This window comes from Dipteris shenzhenensis, chromosome 6 (genome assembly GCF_047967505.1).
Source record: "Dipteris shenzhenensis isolate YYH24624 ecotype China chromosome 6, Dip_SZ_1.0, whole genome shotgun sequence".
In the NCBI taxonomy this organism is placed as follows: domain Eukaryota; kingdom Viridiplantae; phylum Streptophyta; class Polypodiopsida; order Gleicheniales; family Dipteridaceae; genus Dipteris; species Dipteris shenzhenensis.
The window spans coordinates 50013589-50039094 of NC_141601.1; the positions used below are offsets into that span (position 1 = coordinate 50013589).

At 43.4% G+C, this 25506-nt stretch overlaps 2 protein-coding genes across 5 annotated transcripts in view; both read right to left on the reverse strand.

Annotated features, from left to right (window-relative positions):
* Positions 1 to 25506, reverse strand: part of LOC147901292 (uncharacterized) — a 49597-nt gene that overhangs the window by 11125 nt on the left and 12966 nt on the right. For 2 of the 4 annotated variants that reach the window (XM_087375824.1, XM_087375822.1), the window contains exons 3-9: positions 24813 to 24935; positions 24241 to 24410; positions 23574 to 23726; positions 22996 to 23187; positions 22586 to 22700; positions 10615 to 10976; positions 120 to 263 (exon numbers count right to left, since the gene is read on the reverse strand). In XM_087375824.1, coding sequence (XP_087231950.1) covers positions 120 to 263; positions 10615 to 10976; positions 22586 to 22700; positions 22996 to 23187; positions 23574 to 23726; positions 24241 to 24410; positions 24813 to 24935 — 1259 coding nt within the window. Of the gene's footprint in view, positions 1 to 119; positions 264 to 10614; positions 10977 to 22585; positions 22710 to 22995; positions 23188 to 23573; positions 23727 to 24240; positions 24411 to 24812; positions 24936 to 25506 lie in introns of all 4 variants that reach the window. The other 2 variants (XM_087375823.1, XM_087375821.1) reach the window with 1 other exon arrangement.
* On the reverse strand, positions 1983 to 3572 carry LOC147901293 (uncharacterized). Its single transcript, XM_087375825.1, has 3 exons — positions 3031 to 3572; positions 2579 to 2887; positions 1983 to 2461 (listed from the first exon to the last, which is right to left on the reverse strand). Exons 1-3 carry the CDS (start codon positions 3555 to 3557, stop codon positions 1984 to 1986), a joined length of 1314 nt encoding a protein of 437 aa, XP_087231951.1. The 5' UTR covers positions 3558 to 3572; the 3' UTR covers position 1983.

Consider the following 25506-nt stretch of genomic DNA (forward strand, 5'->3'; position numbering starts at 1 on the left):
TTATTTTAGTGTGCCCATTAGTTAATGTCTATGATAAGAATAGAACCGTGAAGCATGGGAATTTAACAGTCAATATAACAAGTGCAAGCAAGAGGCTGACAGCTTTCTCCAATATGTACCCTGCCATCCAAGGCAAATTCGATATAATCAAGGAGTATGGTAAGGCCAGTGTGTTCACTGTCAATGTGTATATCTCCCGCTATAACAGAAGCTAGCATGACTTCAGAGATAGCAATATTCAAAGCAACTAGTGACTCCTCCACCTGCAGCCATGCGACACAACAGTAAATCTTGCATAAGCATATGCATGCCACACAATGCAAACATGTAAATTTCAGTTTTCTATGGATTTTTGTATGTTTTTAAAAGTTTAAAGCTGAAATGGAAAGTTTGGAGTGGTCTTCTTTTCATAATTTGGTATTTTTCCATGTGATTCGATGATGTGTCATATGACGTGGTATTCCTGTTCCAGTTCGGGGCATCCGACATTCCAAAAATGTTCCCATTTCCTGGTAACTATGGTTCATGCTCCCTACCATAGGTCACAATACCTTGGACCGCCCCTGAGCCGACAGTGAGGATCATCACCTGAGAACGTCAGTAAACACAGGCATCCCATACCACTAGGACACATCCAACCGTATCTTTGAAAGAGCTAGCTCATTAGGCCTCACAAGGAGATATAGGCTAATGGTGAACAGCCACAAACTGAGGACTAGTATAGCCCATTGTTTGGATTATCATGGTCACCTCCTCACTTGTGAGCCCCCAAATGAGAAGGACAAGGGGGAAATATACCAGAGATGCCACATGGGGACAGAAACAAACTGCACGAGGGCAGATCTGGGATGGAAGGCAGGGCTGCCACCTTTGGGCAGCATGCAGGTTGCCATGTGGGCAGCATGGACAGTAAAGGATGCTGTCAGAAGGCTGTACAGAGGTCTTGGAGCTGGGACAAGACTGCAACAGATGCAATACCAATCCAGAACAAAGAAGGCCCTGAAAGGGCAGCCAAAATGGGCTGTCAGGGGCCATGTTATAGGCCTGCAGATCTGGGCAGAGAACAGTTTGGAGCAAAAGAGCAGATCGTTGCAAGCAGGAAAGTAGGCCAGAGCAGGTCACAGAGTGTATTGCTGCTGCGTGGCAGCCAGCCAGTCTTGGGCAGGTTTGTGTCTGCAGTCTGGTCAGGCCAGTCTATACTCGGCCAGTCTGCAGACTGAGTGGGCTGAGTTGGAAGGGCATTTAGCTCTAAATAAAGGGCCCCAGGGGGGGCAGTTCTAGTCATTGGGGTTATTTGGTGCCTCAGATTGTGCTGCATACACAGCAGCAGGGAGGGCCAGAAGCACCTACAACAGTGCCTCACAACAGACTGCCATCACAGCAGCAAGGAGTCAGGAATTGTGGAGACTTGTGCCTCACCATTGGCTGTAGATGGAAGTACCCACTGAAGCTCTAGGAGGTCATGCAGGCTGATAGAGATTGAACCAGCATAGTTGCCAGGAGTTTCTGAAACGGGAGGTTTCAAACGGGTTTCGCAAAATGAATGAAACGGGTTTCATTCGGAATGTGAAAATATGTGCATTTATACCTAGGGTATGCATCATGCCATATATAAAAATGTGCAAATAAAGATTGTAAGTGACTCCATAGTGCAGACATGATACAAAAAACATACATATCGAGTATAAGCACCATACATACTGAATCCTGATCATACAAAAAGCTAGTTATCAATGATCATACATTATACATACTAGAGTACTCAATGATCATCTTCACACATACATACTGAATGATCATACATATTGAATCCTGATCATACTGATCATACATACTGAATACTGATAATAATAAAAACTAGAGTCATCAATGAACCTCCCAAGACCTTCATGGTGATGGACCATGAAGATAAAAAGGTCAAACTACAAATGGAATCCAAAGTATTGTCTATCAATAATAAGTGACAAAGTCACAAATCAAAAGTCAAGCCTCATCATTAATGTCAGCATCTTCCTCCTCAACCGAATCCATGTCCTCATCAGCCTCCTCCTCACTGCTACCGGAACTCCCAGAAGACTCATAAAAAGCATCCCCATGAGATGCAGGTGCAATCGAAGTACTGGCACCAGCTGCCTGGGAGGATCGGGTGCGGTGAGATGAAGCCGTGATCTCCTCGTACAACATGGCGTAGATATCCCTCTCCTCAGGTGGAATCACCGGCATCTCCTTGCACTTTGTGATGTCGATTTTGTAGGGATTCACCTGCCAAGGCTCAATGGGGTAGTCCGTTTGCTCGAGCAATCGTAGATTGCAGTGGCAAAAGACCAACCTCTCCAATTGCACAGTGGACAATCTGCTCCTCTTCTTCGTATGGAGTAAGGCCCATGTACTCCAATTTCTCTCACAAGGTCCAGAGCTACAGTCTTGTGAGAGAACTCGCATCGCTATGCGTCTCTGAAACAAAACAAGAGACATTCTCAGACTTTACAGTTTAGTGGCAGCTTCCAATTGCTGAGCTATACCCACATGTTTTCAAATAATAAGAAAGTATTGCCTCTAGGGTTAAGTATTACCAAGTGGGGCCTCAATGCCATATTTTTCCCACCAAGAAATTGCTGCTAACTGAGTCTCCTCTCTCTGTGCATTGCGTGATCCAAAAACACCGCTTCGGTTGCGGAAAAGAAGACGCTCATCCTCCAGCTTCAAAAGAAGATCATCATCATCTCCCACAATCTTGCTCATATAAGCTGACCACTCATCCTCTAATTCTCTGTCGAGATATTGCTGCTCATTCCTCCATAGAGGATGAAGGATATGAGCAACAGTATGGATTGGCCTATTAAACCAATCCCAACGTGTGTTCCAGATCTCCTTAAGGTCTTCAATCCTTCATAAGAAATAATGAATCAAAGGCAAAACCGATAATGTTTAGAAAAAATGAAAACATAGATTAAAAGGAATTCTAAGCATTGCCACTTTGCTAATTGGAAAATGCTAAACGTCAAAGGATGACTCATGAGTACGGGATACCTGTCTGCAGATAGGTGAGTACACACATCAAGGGCTTCCCCCACTTTGTCCATGAACTCATAAAGAAGCCCAATGGTGCTCCCCTCCATATCTATCAATCGGAGAACATTGTACATGGGGTTCATTGTCTTCACTAGAGCTGCAGCCTCCTCCCACCATGCATCTCTCATGACCATGCGGCTGAAACCAATTGCTTTGGGCTCATTCCTATCCCCCCATTGCTGCCAGTCACGGGAAACAACTGTACGCAGCAAGCCATGCCACACTTGAACAACCCTCTCCAACATTATGAACATATAAGCAAACCGTGTCTTCGAGGGCTTTAGAAGGTCGAGGTCACTATTTTCCCTGAACATGCTCAAGACCTTGGGTCTTTTGGTTACAAAATTTACCATGCTCAAAGCTTGAAAAAATATATGAGAAACCCAAGGCAACTTTGCCATGTCCTCAATGGCAAGATCCAAACTATGAGAAGCACATGGTGTCCAAACAATAGTGGGAAACTCATCCTCAAGCATCCTTCCCATGGACACACAATTGGAGCCATTATCTGTGATCACCTGCACCACATTTGCTACACCAATCTCAAGAATAGTTGTGCGCAAATGAGACCATATATATGCACCTGTCACCACTGTCCCTGAAGCTATCAATCACAGCCTCTCCTTTGGTCGACCTACGGCTAGGCTCCGAGAGACACAGTTGCAACCTGTCTCCTGGTGGGAGAAATATGGCAACTATACTCCTACTTTGGTAAGAGACAAGTTACAACGCTACTAGTTAGAGCTTAGTCGTTAAGTAATTTGAGGTTTTATCTACTACAAATATGTTTAAAGTTATCAAGTTCTTGATACTTATCTCTGCTTAATTGGCTTATGGCAGAAACGCCTTGCTATACGTGTTCTCTCACAGGACTACAATTCCGATCCTTGTGAGAGGAACTGGAGCACTTGGGCCCTCTTTCACACAAAGAAGAGGAGCAGATTGAGCACGGCTCAATTGGAGCAGTTGGTGTTTTGTCATTGCAACCTCCGTCTCCTTCAGTTCGCCACCGGCTGCCCCGAACCTCGCCAAGTGAATGTAGACAAGGTGGACGTGGAGAAGATGAAGGCCATACTAGATATCCCACGGGAGGAGCTAGACATATACACCATGTTGTATGAGGAGCTGTCAGCCCCAGCACACCACACACGATCATACACTCAACCATCTGGAGATGGTGCTAGTACTTCAGTTGCACCCGATGGTCTTGATCCTGATGTTGATGATTCTTCTTTAGACAATGACACAGATGCCTCAAGCTCCTCTGAGGAGGTAGAGAATGACAATGACGAGGAGTCCATGGATGATGCAGATGATCAGTAGTGATGTACCTTTTGGCAATGAGTTTGTAAACTACAGGCATCAAAGTAATAGGCCTCCAATCTGACATATGATCACACAGATTTTTTTAAGGCACAAGTTTGATTATGCCATGCTTCCAAAGGTGCGGCAATTGATTTGCTTGCCAGGCAACATTGATCATTTGTAAGAGAACATCTTTCAAATCATCCCAAAAAGAAATATAAAATTCCACCGTAAGACCATCCCAGCCAGGGGACTTGTATTTGCCGAGATGAGACAATGCATTATCAAGTTCTGTGTCAGTAAAAGGTCTCTCGAATGTAAGAGCATCATCCATTTCCACTATCTCATAAACATATTGAAGAAATTCAGTCCTCGCATCAGTCATTTGATTTTGATGGGGGAGCCAGGGGTAGAGAACAATTTCTGGAAGTAATTTTGGCATTCATCTTGGAGATCAGAGAAAGGGTGCGTCCAGGAGCCATCTAGCTTCCTTACCCTTAGACATGAGTTTTTCTTTCGAGTAGCATGCAGGCCCTGGAAGAAGGCTTTTGATGAGCAGCCCTTATCCCTGAGGGGCTTCATTCGTGCTCTAATCTGCCATTTGTGTAATTTCCTCTGATCATTATCAGTCAGTTTGATACGGGCTTGTGAGAGGGAATCATTTTCTGATTCAGAGAGAGGCCTTAAATGTGACAATTCAGTCAATTGTTGTGCTGTCCTTTTTGCCCATTTGACCTCATTCCTCCATGTAGCCATGTGCCAGTTTCCATAGTCCCTAATAACATTCTGTATACGAGAGACAAAACTGTCCCAAGCATAATTCATGTCCTCCTGGGCATGCAAAGGCAAGGGATGAATTGCAAATCTGATCATTTGCTGGAAATATTGATGTCGGAAATAAGCCTGATTAACATGCAGTAGGCAAATCATCCAGTGGCATACCAAATTGCAGATTTATCCGTAATGGGACATGATCTGACAAGCCCAAAGAGAAATCTATGAGGAGATGAAGGCTAAAATCTGCATATTGTTGTGGATAAAACAGATACCATCTGTCAAGCCTTGCCCAGTATGTAGTAAATGCATTGTGATGAAAAGTATATCCGGGCACTGACCCTTGTAGAAGCAGCCATAAGTCTTCAGCCTGCACAGAAAGAAGCATGTTATCCCATTTCTGTCTTTCCGATGATAGCATATGAGATCTTGAAGTGGTGTTATCTCTCGGCAGAGGGGAATTATTAAAATCTCCACAGATAAATGCATTGGATCTCCATGGATATTTGCTTAAAGAATCCCATAAAAGAGCCCTCATGGCAGAGGTCTGGGAGGCATAGACTGATGCAAACTCAAGAATGTCACCATTGACATTACATTGTATGACTATCCATCGGCCATTGCTGTCATTGAATGCTAACTGAGGCTCCAGCTCATGTCTAACCATTATGCATACGCCTGAGTAGCTAGTGGTACTAGCATAATATATATCATAGCCGCCAAAGTGATCATGATGACCAGCCTTAAAGTGTTGATTATGCTCTTGCAAACAAACAATATCTGGCTGCATTTTATGTACATAATTCCAGAAAAGCCTCCACTTTGAGACATTGCAGAGGCTCTGTACATTGTATGTAAAGCACTTAAGTGTTTGATGCATAAAAGACATATATACAGGAAGTATAAGTATGAAACAAGATATCAGAGAGGCAAAGCCTCTGCCTGCATGGGTTGCATGCCTTCATGATCCATGAAAGATATAGCATTCTCCCCTTCTTCAGAATCACATATGGGGATGCCCTTCTTCAAAACCCCCACCCCATTTTGAAGGACAGGAGCTGAAGTGGAAGCCTGTCCTGGTGAGGGAGAAGAAGCATCCCATTGACGAGATTGAAAAGGGCGTTGCTTCAATATAACCACCTTCTTAGCCTGTTGAAAACCATCCCGATCTGTCCCCACAAATTCCTTCATCTTCTCTTTTTCTTTTTCTTTTCCTTTTCCAGCAAGTGATTGCACCTGATTAACTGGTTTAGCATTCTTTGCTCCATTCCGATTTGCTGCCTTAGCTTGCAAATTCTCATTCTTTTCCCATGTCTGTGGCGGCAAGGCATTAGGAGGGGGTTGATGCAGAACCATTGGGCATTCAAAGGCTAGATGCCCAAACTTGCAAACACCCCCCATTTCAAGTCAAAAAACTTTTTCCCCAATTGCACACCCTCAACTTCCACTGCAATAGAAGGAGGGGTAGGTATGTCAGTGTCCCAGAGGATGCAGAATCTGTTACGATTTCCCATGGGGCGTGGAGGAAAAATGACCTGTCCCAATGAAGCAGCCAGGCCAGGCAATTCTTCATGCATATAATCCGAGAAGTTAACAACCTCAACCCATACAAGACAATGATGTCGTATAAGACTTTGGTAATCCTTGTTTGGGGACCAAGGCATGGCATGTACCATCTGCTTCCCATAGAAGAGGGAAGAAAGCTCAAGGAGCCTCTGCTTGCACAAGGCATCTGATAAGTGCACCTCATAAAAGTCTCTGGATGCAAAATAGACACCCTCTACAAAGCATCCTCCAAGGATAGACTTGATCCATTGCGCAACATCACTGGCTGCTGGGATTCTTCCTGGAAAGAAAATTATTACCGCGGTTTGAGATAGCTTGCTGAGAGGATTCACAAGGGAGGGCAATTTTAATTTGTATGTGACCTCTGGAACTGGTTTGCCCCATTCCTGTCGTGACTGCTGAAAGTCATCCTTAAGTGCATCAAACACATATTGAGCTTCCATAGTAAGCTCATCATCTTGTGATGCAGGCTGAGAAGGACGGCGCTTGGCATCTGCGGGTCTTTCTTTTCTAGCATATGTACAAACGTCGGAACCTGAAGCCATGATTGAAATATGGCAAAGCAAGAAAGAAATAGAGTGAAAGATGAAGCAGACAGAGAAATGTACAAAAAGGCACAGGGAAGAAGTCCAGAACTGTACGGCAGAGGCTGTACGGAAGGGCTTGTACGGAATACGATGTACGGGACAGCTAAGAGACTATACGGAAGAAACTGTACGGACGAGAAGTACTGCACGGAAATATCAGAGGTTGTACGAAGAAGACTGTACGGAGGTTCTGTACGGTCAAAGATATTGCACGGAAATATCTACGAAACTGTACGGGAAAGGCAGGGTTATACAGAGATGTAAAGGTGCTGAAGGTACTGCGTTGTACGGAGGACTGACAGAAAACCGTACGCACGTACGGAAAAATACGAGGTGAGGGAACTGTACGGGCCTGCGCGTGAATCTGCACAGGGATTGTGACCCTCTCGTAGCAACTGGTACGGCCGTTCAAAAAATCCGTACGGCGACCGTACGGGCGTACGAACAGAGGGGGAAAGGCCTGTGAGGAACCTTCGCTCATGACCTCACACTCTCAGCTAGCACCTTCGCTCACCTTCGCCACACACACACACACACACACACACATACATACATGTGCCTGCACACATACTTTTTCTCGCCTAGTCCATTGATGTTTTGTTTTGAGAGCTGGCTTTTCCTATGTGAGGCACTTACACCCACCAGACATCTCATGAGAATTCTTCCCTCTTGGCTTATGTATTTTGAGAGCTGGCTTTTCCTATGTCAGGCACTTACACCCACCAGACATCTCATGAGAATTCTTCCCTCCTGCCTTATGTATTTGGTGCGATAGCGTCCAAACAAAATAGAAACTAGTAACAAACCGCCACCTGAGTTAGCGGGACAACTCCTTGTGGCTCGAGGTCCTACCCTAAACCCTAAACCCGCCTAATAGCCTGCCTCGATAAATGACTCCCTCCTCGGTGCACCTGATCAGCAGGTCCAACTGCCACAGACAAGCAAGCAATCCTCCATCTGGATCCAGAAAGCCTGCTAGCAGCGCCTGCCTCGTGCTACTAGACGGCTAGAGTGTACATGGTCGCAATAGTCACACTATTGGCTACTTGGTTATTGGACCCCTCTACGTTCCTTTATCGAGGCAGGTCCAGCTGCCACAGACAAGCAAGCAATCCTCCATCTGGATCCAGAAAGCCTGCTGGCAGGGCCTACCTCGTGCTATTAGAAGGCTAGAGTGTACGTGGTCGTAGTAGTCACACTATTGGCCACCTGGTTACTGGACCCCTCTGCGTTCCTTTGGGGACACTAACACCAATAATGACCTTTTTGGCCACATCGCGGTTACACATACGGGATGCCTTGAGAGCTTCTCGTTCCTCAGCTGTCAACTGTGTCAGGCTGACTGTCGTAGGTACGATCCATGAAGCGCTCCTCTTGGTCAAGCACCATGGGGACCAATTCCTCCTAGGTCAACTCATTCACCGTGATCAGGGATGAATAGAAGGATCTCTACTAAGAGAATAGCTGGGATAGTAGAGTAATGGCCATGTCCTCTGATGAAATCTGCTTCCCCGCCTGGAGGATCTTCTGCTGAAGTTCCTGTAACTTGTTGATGTGGTCCCGCACCGATGAAGACCTCTTGGGATCCAACAACCTCATCTGGACCTCCAGTGAAACCCGCTTCATGGGAGAGGTTCGGTTATACCTGGACGCCAAATGCTCCCATATACTCTTGCTCATCAAGAGCCTACAGATGTGCATTTGTGGATTGTTGGAGGAGACTTCAACAATCTAGAGTTTGAGGAGGACTAGCGGGGTGGAGCCTCCTACTCAATGATGCCCTCATACAAGTGTAGCATGTGAGACAAGTTCATCTTCACAGCTAGTGGTCGTGACCCATGACTTACCCCACACGGCCTACTACAGCGTCTATAAAAGAAGGGGCACCCCCTTCACTTGTCCATCGCTAACTCCTCCCACTTGCTCGTGCAGCTCCTTCATCACACAGTCCTGCTCCCTCCTTGGTGCAGCTCCTTCCCCATGCAGTCCTGCTCCCTCCTCTTGCAAAGTTGGCACAGCTCTACCCGGTCCATCTTCTCCTCCTCTCAGCCATTGCAGCCCTGCAGCATGCTTTTGGAACAGCTCTAGGAGTCCTCTTCTCAGCCATTGCAACTCTGCAGCACACGTGATGGAGCAGCTATTAGATCCCTTTTCCTATCAGCCATTGCAGCACTACAGCAACAGTTTTCATTACTCATTCCTCCAACAGTTCAATATACTGCACAGGTAGCCTGTCTTGTGCAGTAAGAATTCTCTGCACGCAGTTCTTAACAGATTTTCTTCTCGCACTTTTTAAGACATTCTTCCTTCTCCAACCCTGAAATCAAGGAAATATTTACTTCGTGTGTGCACTTATTCCTACATGTGTGAGGATGGCACTGCAGTCTAGCAAGCCATGCTTGAGCTTTTTTTTTTGCATGGCGTTAGAGCTAGCTTAGCTTCTGAACTACGGATCCGTTCTTGGTCACTCTTCTAGCCTCTATTACGCACACAGCCTCAGCTCGAGTGCTAGAGTCCCTCAGGAGTCTTCTTTAAGCCTCACAAAAGGGGATCAAAAGCACTGTACAGTATTACGAGCATAGCCTATGTCCAGAAAGTGTGTGTCAGTCCACATGGAAAAGTCTTGGGGCCATTGAGTGACAAAGAAGCTGACATACATTGATCCTTGTGTTAGCAAAAAGCCTACATTTTATAGCTGATAATAGTCATGACATTGCAGTCTCCTGGTTATGACACTGGAATCTTAGATTTGGTTGTCGTTCATATACTCCCAAAGGATTATTAATCTGGTGAAAGGCCTTTGTTTTGATGTACACCTCAACATTCTGCCAACCGACTTCCAAGTTTACATCATCCCTTCTTTGTTAAAAGCATTTCCCTTGAACAAGAGCATTGTACATTATTACAAGCATATCCTATGTGGTGTCTGTCGATGGAAAAGCCTTGAGGCTACACTAATTAATCCCTCAAGGTCACCATCAAATCCATCCAGTTGACAATCCCAGGCCTAAATTCAGTCCAATGAATTTACAGCATGACACAAATCTGTCTATCAAAGCCAAGAAAACACTATCTGTGTAATTTTCCCAACAAGACTATGAAAATACTACCTAAACCACAGAACAATACTTTCAAATATAGCTTGCAAATGAAATAGTTGACAAGTTGACAAAGCATGGTAATAAATGTGAAAGCACACACTTCTATCTCTCCTTTTCATAACTTTCATAAGCATGATAGTACTATAGTATTTTCTCTTTTTGGGGCAGAAAAGGACGACTGTAAACCATTTGAACAAATTCTAAGGAACCTTCTTTGGCAGATTGATTGGTGGTGCATTTATAGGGAAGGCAGCCATTAAATGACGAGCAAACATTGGAACTGCACATTCATTGAGCCACTTTTCAAGCTCCATAAGCTTTCCACCGAAATCTGGATTCCCAGGTCTTGTTCCAACATCTTGGGTGTTTATGTTTCTATGAGTCAGCAGTTCAAGTTCTGGTTTTATACACAGAAGTATGAGGTGCAGAGCCTGACATATCTTAACCATGCATTCCATACTGTGTCTATCAGGGGCCTGCCCAGAACAAACCAATGGTGCACACTCAGCCCAGCAATTTAGGAGTGCCTGTACAAGAACATCTGCTAGGTGTAAAGAAAAATGTCTTGAACCTGTAAAAAATGCAGAAAAGGATCAATCTTTGGCTATGCATACTTTTTAGACAACAAACTGCAAGTCAAACAGAATAAAGATAGCAAAAGGAGTTAGCCTCCTAAGCCTATGTGTGCTTCACATCCTAAAGTTACTCATCCTCAGTTTCTTAACATTTGAGAAAACAACCAGTATCTTGATATAAAAACTTGCTTGCAAAACTATGATACACATGTCTCTTAGAACTAATCAATGGTCTGTGATGAGCCTCTAAGTTTTGGCCTGTTTTGCTGGACTGATAAAGGTAAAGGCAGATCTCTTCTTTTTCACATTTCATAACAACAACTAAAAGGTGATGTACAATTATATTCAAGCATCTTGTAAGCTTTGCACAGTATGTTTAGACTCCACTAGTTGCGGTCTCTTTTATAAGGTTTATTTGGCACTGCTAGATTATGATATAGCACTGCTATGTACCATTTAGCACAGCTATACCATTAAATACGACTCCCTATAACAGTTTGACCAGGTGTTAGATTATAAAATAGTGCTGCTATAGAATGAAATGGCACTGCTATGGCACAGTTAGCTCTTATTATGTATGAATGTATATTATAGATGTCATTAAGCATGAACGTATTGTATAAAGGCCAATCTTCAAAAGAAAGAAACTGCCTCACTCCCATTACTGATCCAGATGGAGGAGCTAAACAGCGCTGACATACAATGCCTAGCTGCAACTCCTTGTGAGTGGCATTGCCACCACAATCTCTAGAGTTTTAATAAGTAACATCATCCTATTCAAATCAACCAGCACTGAAGCAGAGATGCTGCTGGAATTATTCACTTTCTTCTACAGAATGGATCTCATCATATAATGAGCCTCTATGCTGAACAACAAGACTTCTGAACATGGCAAGTGGGAAAAAAAAGTCAATGCAGGAAAGCTAGAAACAAGCAAAAGCAAAAACATGAGTAAGTTCACAGATGTTATCATCATAATAATAGTGGAAAAAGAATCTCACATGCTGCACACTGAAAGGGAAGGCACAAAAACACAAGCATCAGGAAGAGATTATGCAAAGAATAACATACATTTAATGAAGGAGACATATTGATGAGAAGAGACTGCCCTCAAAGGAGATGAAAGCGCAACAAGAAGGTACAAAGAGAAGGCGCCTCAAAAGCAATAACAGGCCTAGAAAGAAAGAAAGTTATTTTTTTATTTTATTTTATGTTTTGTGCAATGAAAGGAACCTTCTATTAATGCTTGAAAGACTTCATACAAAACAGCGGTCCCGAAGGTGCTGAGTCTGGAAAAACTGGAAAAAGGCTGAAGAAAGAAAGTTATTATGTTGGTATTGCTGTTTGATGCTTTCTCATAGCTGTAAGCACAGCATTACAGCGCAAGGCTGGCAAAACGAGCATTTTTTCATATTCATTCAATTCTTCAATGTGCCAGCAGGCCCCTGTTTGGTTTCACTTTGGGTTCCAAGTAGAATCAGAGCTCAGATGACGAGGCGATATAAGGTGATGAGTAGAATCAGAGCTCCAATCCACTGTGGCATTATCCCAACAATCTCTCCCATAATGCAAAATGGCTGTGGTGAGTCTGCTTAATTACATCCTGTGCACTATCAATTCCCCTCTTTAAGAATCAAGTTGTCCTACATATCAAGGAGATGTCTGCATATAAACAATTATCCCCGCCTCGGTGAACATATCCACTTCATTGACCCATATAGAAATATAACGCACATGAATATTCCGTAAACCCATCTTCTTACAAATGAAGGGGTGATTAATATAAATGTGCTCTTTCATGGAATGATGCACATGCCTCCTCACTAGATTTGGTAATTGCAACCAAGGGCAATTAGGCTTTGCTCTGCTAGGCCAAAATCACCAAGTAATCTCAATGGTTCGCAAGTGCTATAGTTTTTAAGCTGACTTATAGACGCTTATTTGCTACTTTTATGACTTCCCTTCATGGTTGGTGTCCTTATCCTATGCATAAAACATATCTATATTAAGACTACCTTGACCCTAATGGGACTTGTAGTGGTTAGAGGACCTCCTCATGCATACTAGTAGAGGACTTCTTTTTAAAAGAGGGACTTACCCTTTCATAAGAAGGCACACCTATTCCCAAGGGTCATACCCCTTAGGATAGGTACACTGTTCGGCCCAAGTACCTACCTATAAAAAAGGGTCCCTAGGGGGCTAAAAAGGGCAACCAGCCCTTCACCCAAGGCCTAACCCTAGACTACCCAAGGGTTCATAGAACCCACTTTTAATTAGTGGTAACCACCACCCAGCAATAGGCGCCTCAAAATTGCAAAAATCAAAACACGAATTCCTGCAATCTGCTCCGCCTATTTCTGCCGTACGTGATTTCGCCATCTTCTTGTAGCGAGCCATGCCCTTCCTCAGGCCTCGATCTTGCACAGATCTTGATTGTCTGCAGCAGCCGGCTCCTTTGCATACCTGCCTACAAGCCCTCTTGTTTCGAACAGATCCCCTTTGCAGCCTCTATCGTCACCTTGCTGCCCGGATTCTGCAACAAGAAGTTTGTGCCAGATCTTTCCCCCACTTTTCTTTCCTGCAAATCACCTCAGCTAGTCCGTCTTTTACAAGAAGATCTCGCCTCTACAAACAGATCGAGACCCAACTGGTTGTTCGTGCTATTGCTGGCAACATATCTGCCCACAACCAGACTGTTTGGTCGCTGATTCAACCCCTGTTACAGCAAGCCCAAATTTCAAAATTTGGAGCCTGAAATATGTCCTCATCTACCTCGACATCAGGACCCCATCTAATTCAAAATTGATGCTGTACCCTCTCCAGCCCGGATCCCACTGCTGGTACACGATTTTCAGCAACAGACTGACAGTCACTCGTTGGTGCCAGGTGGCCTCTTTCCTTTCTTCGTTGAGGACGTTCTCTCAACACAAATTTGTTGTTTTCCCTCTGAAACAAACATTACAGCAAATGAACATCCCCTCATTCAGAAATGGAAACCCCTGGTAACGCCCCTAATATCCCTTCAAGGATACCTTGGGCATCACCTATCACTCAATATCGTGTTCAAATTGCACAACCAGCCCACTTTGGAGCCTTTGCATGGTGGGTCTTTTGTGTCACATGCCCTTCCACCAACTTGGACCACATTCTATATCTTCTGCGTGAGGCACCTCAACTTCACTACTTCCTCAACACAGTCTAGGTTGTGTTTCACGAGACACGCAAATACCCAGAACCCGATATTCCCCACGAGTTCGTTGTCCATCTTCGGAGAGACTTTTACCCCTCAGCTTCAACATCTACGAGGTACTCTCCACCTCCTTCAGCTCCAAGATATCCTCCTCAGCAGGTTTTACCTTCCCCAAGACAGTATCTACACTTTGAAGGCACTCCTTCTCCTAGATATCCTCCTCTTCTGACAACAGCTCCGTACCCTTCCTCAGATCCGTGGACTCTGCAACCAACTCCTGTCCTCTCAAGAGCGATAACACCCACTTTGGCATCACCGATGTTTACCTCCTCCAGGACCTCCTCTTCCAGATTTCCACGGATGGTTCCATCCTGCCTTGCCTGCCCCATCTAGCATGAGCAATCTCAGGGAGCAGCCCGGATCTTCCTCCAGGAATGATACAAACTAGAGCACAATCTCGTGCTCTTCTCACAAGGACCTCAACTATGTCGAACAGCTCGCGTCCAACCTCTTCGGAGATAAGCGACTCTAATCCAAAAAAGACCCCTGAAGTAAATATACATGGCAAAGCATTACTTCAACTCCAGATTTCTCAACTTCAGGACAGCATTTCCGATTTCGTCCAAAAAGTCCGACAACTCCAGGATTCTCGCAATACCATACATACAGAGAATGACATGACGCCACTAGACGACTATGTAGACCTGATTCCACCAAAGGTAGAAAACGTTGAACTGCGTGTCCTCTACCGCTGACTTTAAGCTTCCAAAACAAAAGGACTTAACATAAAACTACCAGAGGCCTACACTAGTTAACAGAATCGCCGAACAGTTGACCAGTGGCTCGCTAAAATGGGCATGTACTTTGACACTGTCGACCTCATTGAAGGCAAGAAGATTGCCTTGGCAGCCTCCCTCCTCAAAGATACAACTTTTCTTTGGTGGCAACAACACTTAAAGGACGGAAAAAGTGTGCTAACCTGGGAACGTTTTGAACACGTGCTCCGTAAGCAGTTCATACCTGCCAATGTGGACTTCCAAGCACACTCAAAACTTCGACAATTGGAGCAAACGGACTCCCTGTCTTCCTACATCTCCCAGTTCACCACATTGGTGCTGGAGATTGATGGTTTGACTGATGATGATTGCCTCCATGCTTTCATCTCAAGCCTAAATCCCTCGTTACGCATTGATGTCCTCAAAGCAAACATCACCACCACTGCTGGCGCTATTGCTTACGCAAAGCGCATTACAAATTTTCAGAATACAGGAGAGCTGGATCCTAACAAATCATAGAACTCTACATCGGCCAAGGGTGCTCGCCCTCAGGATAACTCAAAGTTCAGAAAACACTCGGGTAATCAAGGTTCTCAACAGTCTCAAGAACCCAACAAGTCTCAAAAATCATACGCTGGATCCCAACAGAAGCACTCCTCTAAGGATCGTGCCTCTTCCTCTTCACAAAGCCATGACCATCATCACCAACACAAAGGTGCGGCCTCTGACAAGAAGAAGAACTCCAACACAAAAGAACTTTGTATCGTTTGCACTGGCGACCATAGATGGTTCAATTGTCCAAATCGACCCAAACAAAATTTCAATGACCGAAATACTCGACAAAGGTCACATTCGGCCTAGTCGTAGCCCTTTTGGATATCTTGTACTACTTGTGGAAAAGAAGAATCAGTCCATGCATCTCTGCATCAACTACCGAGCTCTCAACAAGCTCACTATAAAAAACAAGTATCCATTGCTTCGCATTGACGACCTTTTCTATCAACTTCTACACGCAACACAATTTTCAAAGATTGATCTTCGTTCACGTTATCATCAAATCCACATACGAGAAGGCGATGAGTACAAGACAGCATTTCGAACAAAGTATGGACACTATGAATGATATCTTCATGCCTTTCCTCGACAAGTTCGTCATCGTTTAACTCGATGACATCCTCGTTTTCAGCAAATCCTTAAATGAGCACAAACAACATCTTCACCAAGTTTTTGAAGTTCTTCGTGCAAATTCTCTCTACATCAATGTTGAGGAGAGTGAGTTCTTCAAAACCCAACTCGGATATTTGGGACATGTTATTTCAGCCCAAGGCATCTCTGTGGATCCCAAGAAGGTCGAGGTAATTCAAAACTGGCCTACTCCTAAGAACGTTCATGATGTCCGCTCTTTTCTCGAATTGGTAAACTTCTACCATACAAAGGTCTATCAGTTTTCCGAGATTGCAGCTCCGATGTCCAAATTATTGAAAAGCACAGCAGTTTTCCAATGGCTTTCCAAAACAGAGTATAGTTTCCAACAACTCAAGCAAGCACTCACTACAACACCTGTTATGGCTATTACCAACCCAAACCTTATGTTTGAGGTCATGACCGACACTTCCGACATCGCTACAGGAGCAGTCTTGATACAAGAAGGCAAATTGATAGCCATAAACATTCCGATATCCGAACCCGATACCCAGTTTATGATAAGGAGTTTCTTGCTATTGTACATGCTTACCACTCTTGGAAACATTATCTCATGGGAGCCGACTCGGTGGTAAAGACAGACCATCACTCTCTAAAGTACATTTTCACTCAGCCAGTAATGAACGCTTGTCGAGCACACTGGGTTGAGTTTCTGGCCAACTTTCACATGACCACTGAGTACATTCCAAGACTACGCAATGTAGTTGCAGATGCTCTCAGCAGGTTACCTCTAGCATCAGCTATGGTAATCTCTACATTATCTGTGGATGTTCCGAATTCATTCAAAGAGAAATATCTACATGATCAAGACTTCGGCACAGCAATACAAGTTCTTTCGAAAGATCAACCTTCTACTTCAGAACAGAAGATCTTCTCATCCTATTCTTATGCGGATGACTTCTGTATTATCAAGATCGCGTCTGTGTTCCACATGACAAGGATATTCGACGTCTTTTGTTAAAAGAGCATCATGTAGTTCCTTATGCTGCCCATCCAGGCATCAACAAGACTTACAGGTTACTCAGTGCAACATACTACTGGCCTCAGATGAAAAGCGACGTCATTAAAATGGTAATGTCTTGCTTATCTTGTCAACAAATGAAAGCAAGCCGACGACTTCCAACAGGACTTCTTCAGCCTCTTCCAGTTCCAATTGTAAAGGTGGGAAAGTATTTCCATGGACTTTATTACAACACTACCACGATCCTCCAAGGTAACACTCAGATTATGGTAATTGTTGATCAATTGTCCAAAATGGCACACTTTGTTGCTTGTAGAAGTAGCGCCCAGGCTCCGGACATCGCCAAACTCTTCATACAACATATCTTTCGACACCATGGATTGCCAAAGAACATCGTCTCCAACAGGGATCCTCGGTTTACCAGTCACTTTTGGATTTCTCTTTTCGAATCCTTGGGTACAACTCTACTCTTCAATTCAGCCTACCAACCAGAATCAAATGGCCAGACTAAATGAGTCAACCAAGTTTTGAAAGAAATGCTCCGACATTATATTCATTCATGCTTAGCAGCTTGGGAAGAGTATCTGCCACTCCTCGAGTTTGCTTATAATAACTCTTTCCATAGTGCCATTAGCATGACTCCATTTCAAGCAGCTTATGGACACGCTCCGATTGTACCAACGAATTTTGTACTTTAACATCGAGTGGCCCTAGGTGATCAACTGGTTCAAGAAATGCAAGATATTCTACTTCAAGTTAGGGATCATATGCGAAAAGTGCAAGAGCGGTATCAATGGTCCGCCAACAAACGTAGAAGTTACCTTGAATTTGAAATTGGTGACATGGTGTTGTTATTTGCAGCCCCACATCGCTACAAGAAGGTCAAGTTTGTGTTTCCTGAGTTGCGACCAAGATACTATGGACCTTTCCGGATCATCAAGAAACATTCACCTTCAAGTTACAAATTGGAATTACCACCATCATGGGGTAAAATCCATCCGACATTTCATATTTCTTGGTTAAAGACATATATTCCAGGTGATGAAGCAGTTCCTCCCGTAGGTGACTATGTCCCAGAAATCGAATATGATTATGTTCTCTTATTCCTAGACGATCGACAGCGAGAGACTCAACATCGACTTATTATAGGTCACTTTGACAAATGTTCTTTTTGTGCCTGGAATTGAAGTCAACTTGATTTCAATTTCAGCAATTGCCACTTCAGGTTTCAGAGTGATACTTGATGGATACAGATGCCTAGTATATGATCTTCGTGATGACAATGCCATAGTTCTCACTGGCACTTTGCAAAAGGGGCTTTATCACCTTGATTATCACTCAACTACACTTTCTATTGAAGCATTTGCTATTTCAGATTCACAGCTTGCTGAAACTCATCTTTGGCATGAGAGAATGGGTCATCTAAATTAAAGAAAGAAAGAAAGAAAGAAAATGTCTATTAACGTCCACTGGAGACCAAAAGGTCTATGGGACAACAAGAAACCCTCTAGTACATCTGCTTTAGAAAGGACACATGGCAGCTCCCAAGGAGTGTAAAAAGCAACCCCAATTATTTAGAGTACCTACATGATATTCTGGAAGAGTAAACAGCCATACATCAAATTAAGACTAAGAGTCTTTTGGTTTTGATTTAAATTCTCTGATGAGTGCTACCCCTTCACAGTAAACTGCCCATTTTCCATCCTTTCTGGCCGCCCTGACTTTAGCTAATTCAGTTGCCTTAATCTTGAGTTGAGTTTGTGTCAGCTCCTCTTCTATCCATACTTTGGTGCCCTTCATCTTGTAAGATTGTCGAAGAAGCTTGCTCCACATATCTTTTGACTTCAATGTAAGGATTGCATGACCTCTATGGTGCAAAATAGAAGCTGGCCTGGAGTCGTCATCATCCTACTCATCATCATTCACCCATTCAATATTGGGCAAGCTTGATTTGATCTTTGCCAATATTTCACTATATGTGACCAATCTTCTGGGAGCCCCCCTATTCTAATCTTCAGCGCATTATCACATCTAGCTTCGTGTTCTTTAATCTCTACTTGGATATCAGACTTGCTTGCTTTGTTGTCCACTTCCACAATCACTTCCTTCTTAGCAGTTTGTACTTCAGTGTGAACAAGATCTTTGACTATAGAGACTAGCTGCGGGGTAGGGGGGGAAGCCTTACAAGATTTTACAGCCTCATCAATTACTGCCTACTTACCAGGCCCTTTAAAGATGTGAAGTCGGGCCTTTACTTTTGCCAACTCCAATCTTAGCTCTCTCACTGTCTGCTATAGATACAAAATCTGATCCTGTTGCCCGAGGATGGGTCGTTTTAAGCCTTCTTGTTAGTAATTCCGTGCATATGGAGAGGATGTCATGGCTGCAACTGTAGAGTACCAAGTCCCGAAGGATGTTGAAGGAGTTGAGGGAGTTAAGGGGGACTTGGAGGAGAGGCTATGCCAATCCATAGTCGGCTGTATGATAAACCCCCTGGCTTAACCTAACCCCCGGGTTGGGTTGGGGGTTTAGCCCAACTCAGGGTTAGGGAGGACTAGGACTAGAGTAGGACTAGGCTAGGTACGGACGGGAGATATTGATGGAGAGGTGTTGACGAGGGGAGGTACGGAGGTGGTACAGCTGTACAGCTGTACGGAAGGTGCGAGAGGTACATTTGTACGGAGGTACAGAATGTACGAAAGAAGCTGTGCGAGAGGTACGGTTGTACGAAAGGTACGGGAGGTACGGAGGCTATACGAAAGGTATGGGAGAGGCTATACGGGAGGTACGGAGGTTGTACGAAAGAGGCTGTACGAGAGGTACGGATGTTGCCAAGTTACATTCACATGGCATGGCAAATGATGTACTTCAAACTCACACAGTTTCCAAACATGTGTGTGAGGGTTGTCTTTAGGTAAGATGCATCGGTTTCCTTTTCAAAAAGATTATCCAAAATTCTCACAAAGGAAATTGCAGCTAGTGCACAGTGATGTCTGTGGCCCAATGAGGACAAATGCCATTGGTGGGTACAAATATTTCATGACTCTAATTGATGACTTCACAAGATGTTGCTGGGTATATGCTTTAAAAGACAAATCTAAAGCGTTCTCATGCTTTCCGAGGTGGCTGAATATGGTTGAGAATGAATCAGGATGCAAGCCTGTCACCCTCAACACAGATAGGGGGGGGAGAGTATATGTCAAAGGAGTTTGACGCATTTTTGTCTTCACGGGGCATTGTTCACTCATGCACTACTCCTTACACTCCTCAACATAATCCTGTTCTTGAAAGAAAGAGCAGGTCCACTATGGAGATGGCCAGATGCATGCTTAAGGCCAAGTCCTTGGCCAATAAATTTTGGCTTAATGCAGTGATGTGTGCCAACTATGTGCTGAATAGATCACCTACAAGGGCATTGAGGACTATTACACCTTATGAAGCATGGAAAGGCAGGAAGCCTTCACTTTCATACATGAGAGTTTTTGGGTCTCTTGCATATGTACATGTACCATCTCAGCTGAGACATAAGCTTGATGATAAGGCAATCAAATGCATATTTATTGGTTACAGCCAAGAGAGCAGAGGGTATCGGTTGTACCAACCAAATACTGGGAAGATTATTGTCAGTAGAGATGTAATCTTTGCTGAACATTCAGCTTCTCCTCTTGTGGACTGCAAAGCAAAGCCCGAAGTTGACATGTTTGATGTCTTTCATTCTTGGTTACCTCTTCTGTGAGTACTAAGGGAGAGAGAGCAGAGTGTGTGAGCAAGAAAGCAAGAGAGTAGGAGAGTGAGAGCTGAAAGCAATAGTTGCAATCGAAAAGTGTGATACAACTGAAGAGTGGGATAGGTTTTGTCGAAGTGACAAAACCTTATCCTTCACTAACCGTAGTTAGTGAACTAACTGTGGTTAGGAAAAAAAACCTCTAAAATGAGGAAAAAGTGCCCCTAACCTACTTATTACATTACATTGGTCATTGCTAAATTATAACAATAATTCTAACACCCCACTGTAGTGCCAATGTCATGTACAAGGAAATGATCAATCACCAAAAGGAGATAAGTTCAGGGCACTGCGAAATGCCTCAAACTTTTCACGTGGAAGTGCTTTGGTGAAAATGTCTGCAACATTGTCATGTGTTGACACATAGATCATACTGATCTCTCCTGCATGCAACTTCTCTCTGACGTAGTGATAGTGAACCTCAATGTGCTTCGTGCGAGCATGAAACACAGGATTCTTTGCCACTGCAATAGCACTCTGACTATCTCCAATGAAAGATGAAGATCAGCAAATAAACGACTCAGCCAAACACATTCAACTGTCACTGTTAGAGCTGCCCTGTACTCAGCTTCACATGAGGAGGTAGCCACTGTAGACTGTTTCTTGCTCAACCAAGAAATACAAGCTTTGCCCAAAAAGAAACAATTGCCACTTGTGGACTGCCTAGTGTCATAGTCTCCAGCCCAATCTGAGTCACTGTAGGCATGCATCTGCAAGTCACCCCCCCTGGGAAACATCAAGCCAAAAGACTTTGTACCTTGCAAGTAACGGAAGATGCGTTTTACAGCCTGCCAATGCATAGTCTTTGGGCTGTGCATATACCTGCTCACCTGAGAAACTGCGCTGGAGGTTCAATCCCATCTCGGGGTTAGGGGACGGAGAGAGTGTCTCTGATGGAGAAGTTAACGAATGGAGATGTTGACGGGCTGACTACAAAACGGGCTAGCTATGAACTGGCTACGAGCGGAGAGGGCTAGGCAGGTGCAGCAAGAGGGCTACGCAGGTGCACAGAGAGAGAGAGAGAGAGAGAGAGAGAGAGAGAGAGCATTAGCGACTATCCTGGTGGTGGTTGAAATAGTAACAACCATCTTGTTGGTTGAAACCAGCATGGTGGTTTGTGAAATCCGATCCCTCGTGTAAGATTTGCAAGAGACTTCATGCAAATCCAATCCCTAGGATTAGGTTTGATAGAGGACTCATGCAAGTCTAATCCCCATGCTAATTTGAGGGGCTATGGAACAGCTATGGAGAGGCTACCAAGATCCATATAGATGTGGTGCTATTCCAATTGCACAAAAAGGTTCAAGAAAGCTAGAAAAGTTTCTGGAATGGCAGAATTTCTATCGTGAAAGTACAAGATAAATCCAGCAGCTACGTATACTGCACAACTTTGATATGCAAAGAGCCAATGGATATGCACAACGGTCACACATCCAAATAAAAAATAAGGAGCTCTGCCCTATGTGGCACGATCTAATGAAGCCTAAAGTCTGATGGAAGCACTTAGAAGGTGATAAACGATGAAGCACTATATCTGATGGAAGCCCTAGGGAAGTAGAAAACCACAGTTTTAGGTCTCACAAATTTAACTTGCTGCAACAAACAGCTCCAAAGTCATCAAAAAGGAAAGCTTGGCTGCTTGACTGAAATTCAAAAATGCAGTGTGAACATCAGGGATGCATGTGTAGAACCTTGTGATTCAAGATTCTCGTCCTGTGAAACAAAGCTTTTCAACATTGAAGATGGCATATCCTGTGTAACAGCACTCTTGTACCAATGCAAAGCCGTTTTTATCCTCCCTCCATCCTGCAAAAACTGCATAATTCCTATTAAACCTATTTACATTGTCAGGACTCAAACGAAAAACAACATTGTCACCACATTTAAAAAAGGGACCCTCCTCTGCATGCTCCCTACACATGAGACTTTCCCATCATGTCACCTTCTGCCTTGAGAAGGAGAAATTTTCAGCCAATTAGACTTCTACACTCACTGCTCTCTGTATAGTCAATCACAAACTGGTGTCCACTGTCGCAGTAAACATTACATCCTATCTTTCCGAAAACAAAACCTAGCATCTTATTAAGGAAATATAGCATACTTGAGATCTTGAAGTATTTTCTGGATGTCCTTCCTTTGCTTTTATACCAAGTGAAGCTGTCATATTCTCTGGTACAAACTTCATACGGACAGCAGACAAAAACTGTAGTAAACTATCCAATATTTCTGGAAGCTGACCAGTCTGACCATGAACACCCAACTTCCCCAGAAAGTCCACATAGTACTGGACTATCTGAAAACAAAAGCACATCAAGGTTAAAATTGCCAAGCTGTTCAAAGAGGAAAACCTGAGGAACATTTCATCCTTATGTTTCATTTGCATATCCTTGCACAATAAGCAGAAGAAAAAACGCATGTACAAATAAACAGGAAAAGCTTTTAAAGAACTTATCAAACACTATAACCATACTGGCCATGCTCTTGAATCAAGCAGGCTCCCCATAACTATCTCATCAATGATATTTCTATAAGATGAACAACTTTCAATCCAGTTCTGTGACTAGAAGAATCAAATCCAAATTGCCACCAACATTCATATCTCTACCCATTTTAGCTGCACATTGTGTTCTCAGCATCCTTTCCTGTTGGACTACAAAACAAGAAAGAAAACGGTTGTACCTGGCCCACATAACCAGATGCCACAAATGTTGGATATGTCTGAATGACTGCATCTAAAAAGCTAAATGCAGACATGCGAATTTCCATTGCCAAATTTGTCATTGCACTGAATATGTAAGCCATAATAACTGGAACAAGAGGACGTATCACCACCTGCATTAGATTGAGTATGTCAATAGCTTCTAAATCAATTGAAAAATACAGAAATCTGATGCTCTAAATATCTTCCTAATCAGATCGTACTGAATAGTTATTCCAAGGATAATAATACAATAATCGCCCCAACTTGGTTTGGTCAAGAAAAGCTCATAAAAATGAATATCCTTTCCATCGTCAGATCTCCAAATATGTTGGCCATTTAAAAATGACCACAAGGTGGAAATTGAAGTCGGATCCCTTGTCACAAAAAAGGCGACCCCAGCAGCTACACCAATCTTTACAGTATCTTGAAAACCCTTAAACTCAAATGTCTCTAAGCACATAGGTGAACAAATGTGAAAGCTGCCAACAATTCGACCACAAAATGAAACTTTGGAACAGGCTACAGCAATCGTGTCTGTAAAGTGAGATTATATACCAATGACCCTCAATGCACCTTTGAAAATCCTTTTCACTCCTCTAATTATAAAAGCCAGATAGAGACAACAAAACATACTTGTTAATGTACCTGGGAAAGCCCTGCAAAAATAGAGGTACGCAATAAGACCAGTAGAGCTTGCCGTACAAACTTGTCATTGTCTGTTATTCGTGGACACAACTTCTCTACAATAGTAACTGCATGCACACGGAGCTCATTTGGATGTCGAACTAGTAGATCCTTGATTCCTAATAATGCCTCTGTAGTCAAAGAAGAAGTAGGATTACCAAACCAAGGGCGGCTGCCAACTTTGAGACTTCACTATCTTGGAGGTATACCCAATTTGCATTTATTTAGTGTTATACCCAGTTCACTCATTTTGCAGGATTGTTTTGGTGTTGTTATACCCAACTAACTCACCTTGCAGGATTACCCAGGATAATCCCTCCTATAAATTCAAATTGATTCTTAACCTCATTCTCCATGTACGAATTCAATAAATAAAAATTTGGAGACCAAAAAACACATGGCAGTAGTGAGACCAATGCTGATATGAAAGGAAACTTATTCAAACTTGTCTTCCATTCAATCACGACATGTTAAGCAAATTGACATTGCCCAAGTCAATTCTGAAAGCACTGATTGCTATAAGATATTCGCACCTTTCCGAATGGTATCATTATGATGAGTTGTTTGCATAAGTAGTTCTTTCAATGTTTGTCTTCGACTATTAACTGCCAAACCATCCTTCTCTTGAGCCACACTCTGTCCAGGTAATACAATAGCTGTTCAAATGCCAATCAAGATAACCTAATTAGTTTCTCTCTCTCTCTCTCTCTCTCTCTCTCTCTCTCTCTCTCTCTCTCTTTCGGCACTGAGAGTAGGCATCTCCCGAATCTACGAGAAAGTATCATGCAGACTAAAACAAGAGCATGGATTGTCAGCTGCATTTCAAAGTAATATGGGGGTAAAACAAGGTTGTCCTCTCTCACCCACACTGTTTGGAATCTGCATTGACAAGTTAGAAGAACTCATAAATGAATTTACAGCAGAAGAAGAGGTAAAAGGACCCACACTCAAGAGTCAGGATATGGACAATACTTTTGCTTCTATATGCAAATGATGTGGTTCTTTTTGCTTACAACTCTGATTCCATGCATCAACTACTACAGACGCTTCAGGTCTTTTGCAATGAAAGTGGGCTGCAAGTTAATGTCACCAAAACCAAAATGATGGCAGTATGCACCACTCAACCTGAACACCTTCCTGTTATCAGCTTTGCGGGGCAGCCCATTGAATATGTCAACACCTTTAAATATTTAGGCATCGACATACCAGCCGACCACAGATGGTGGC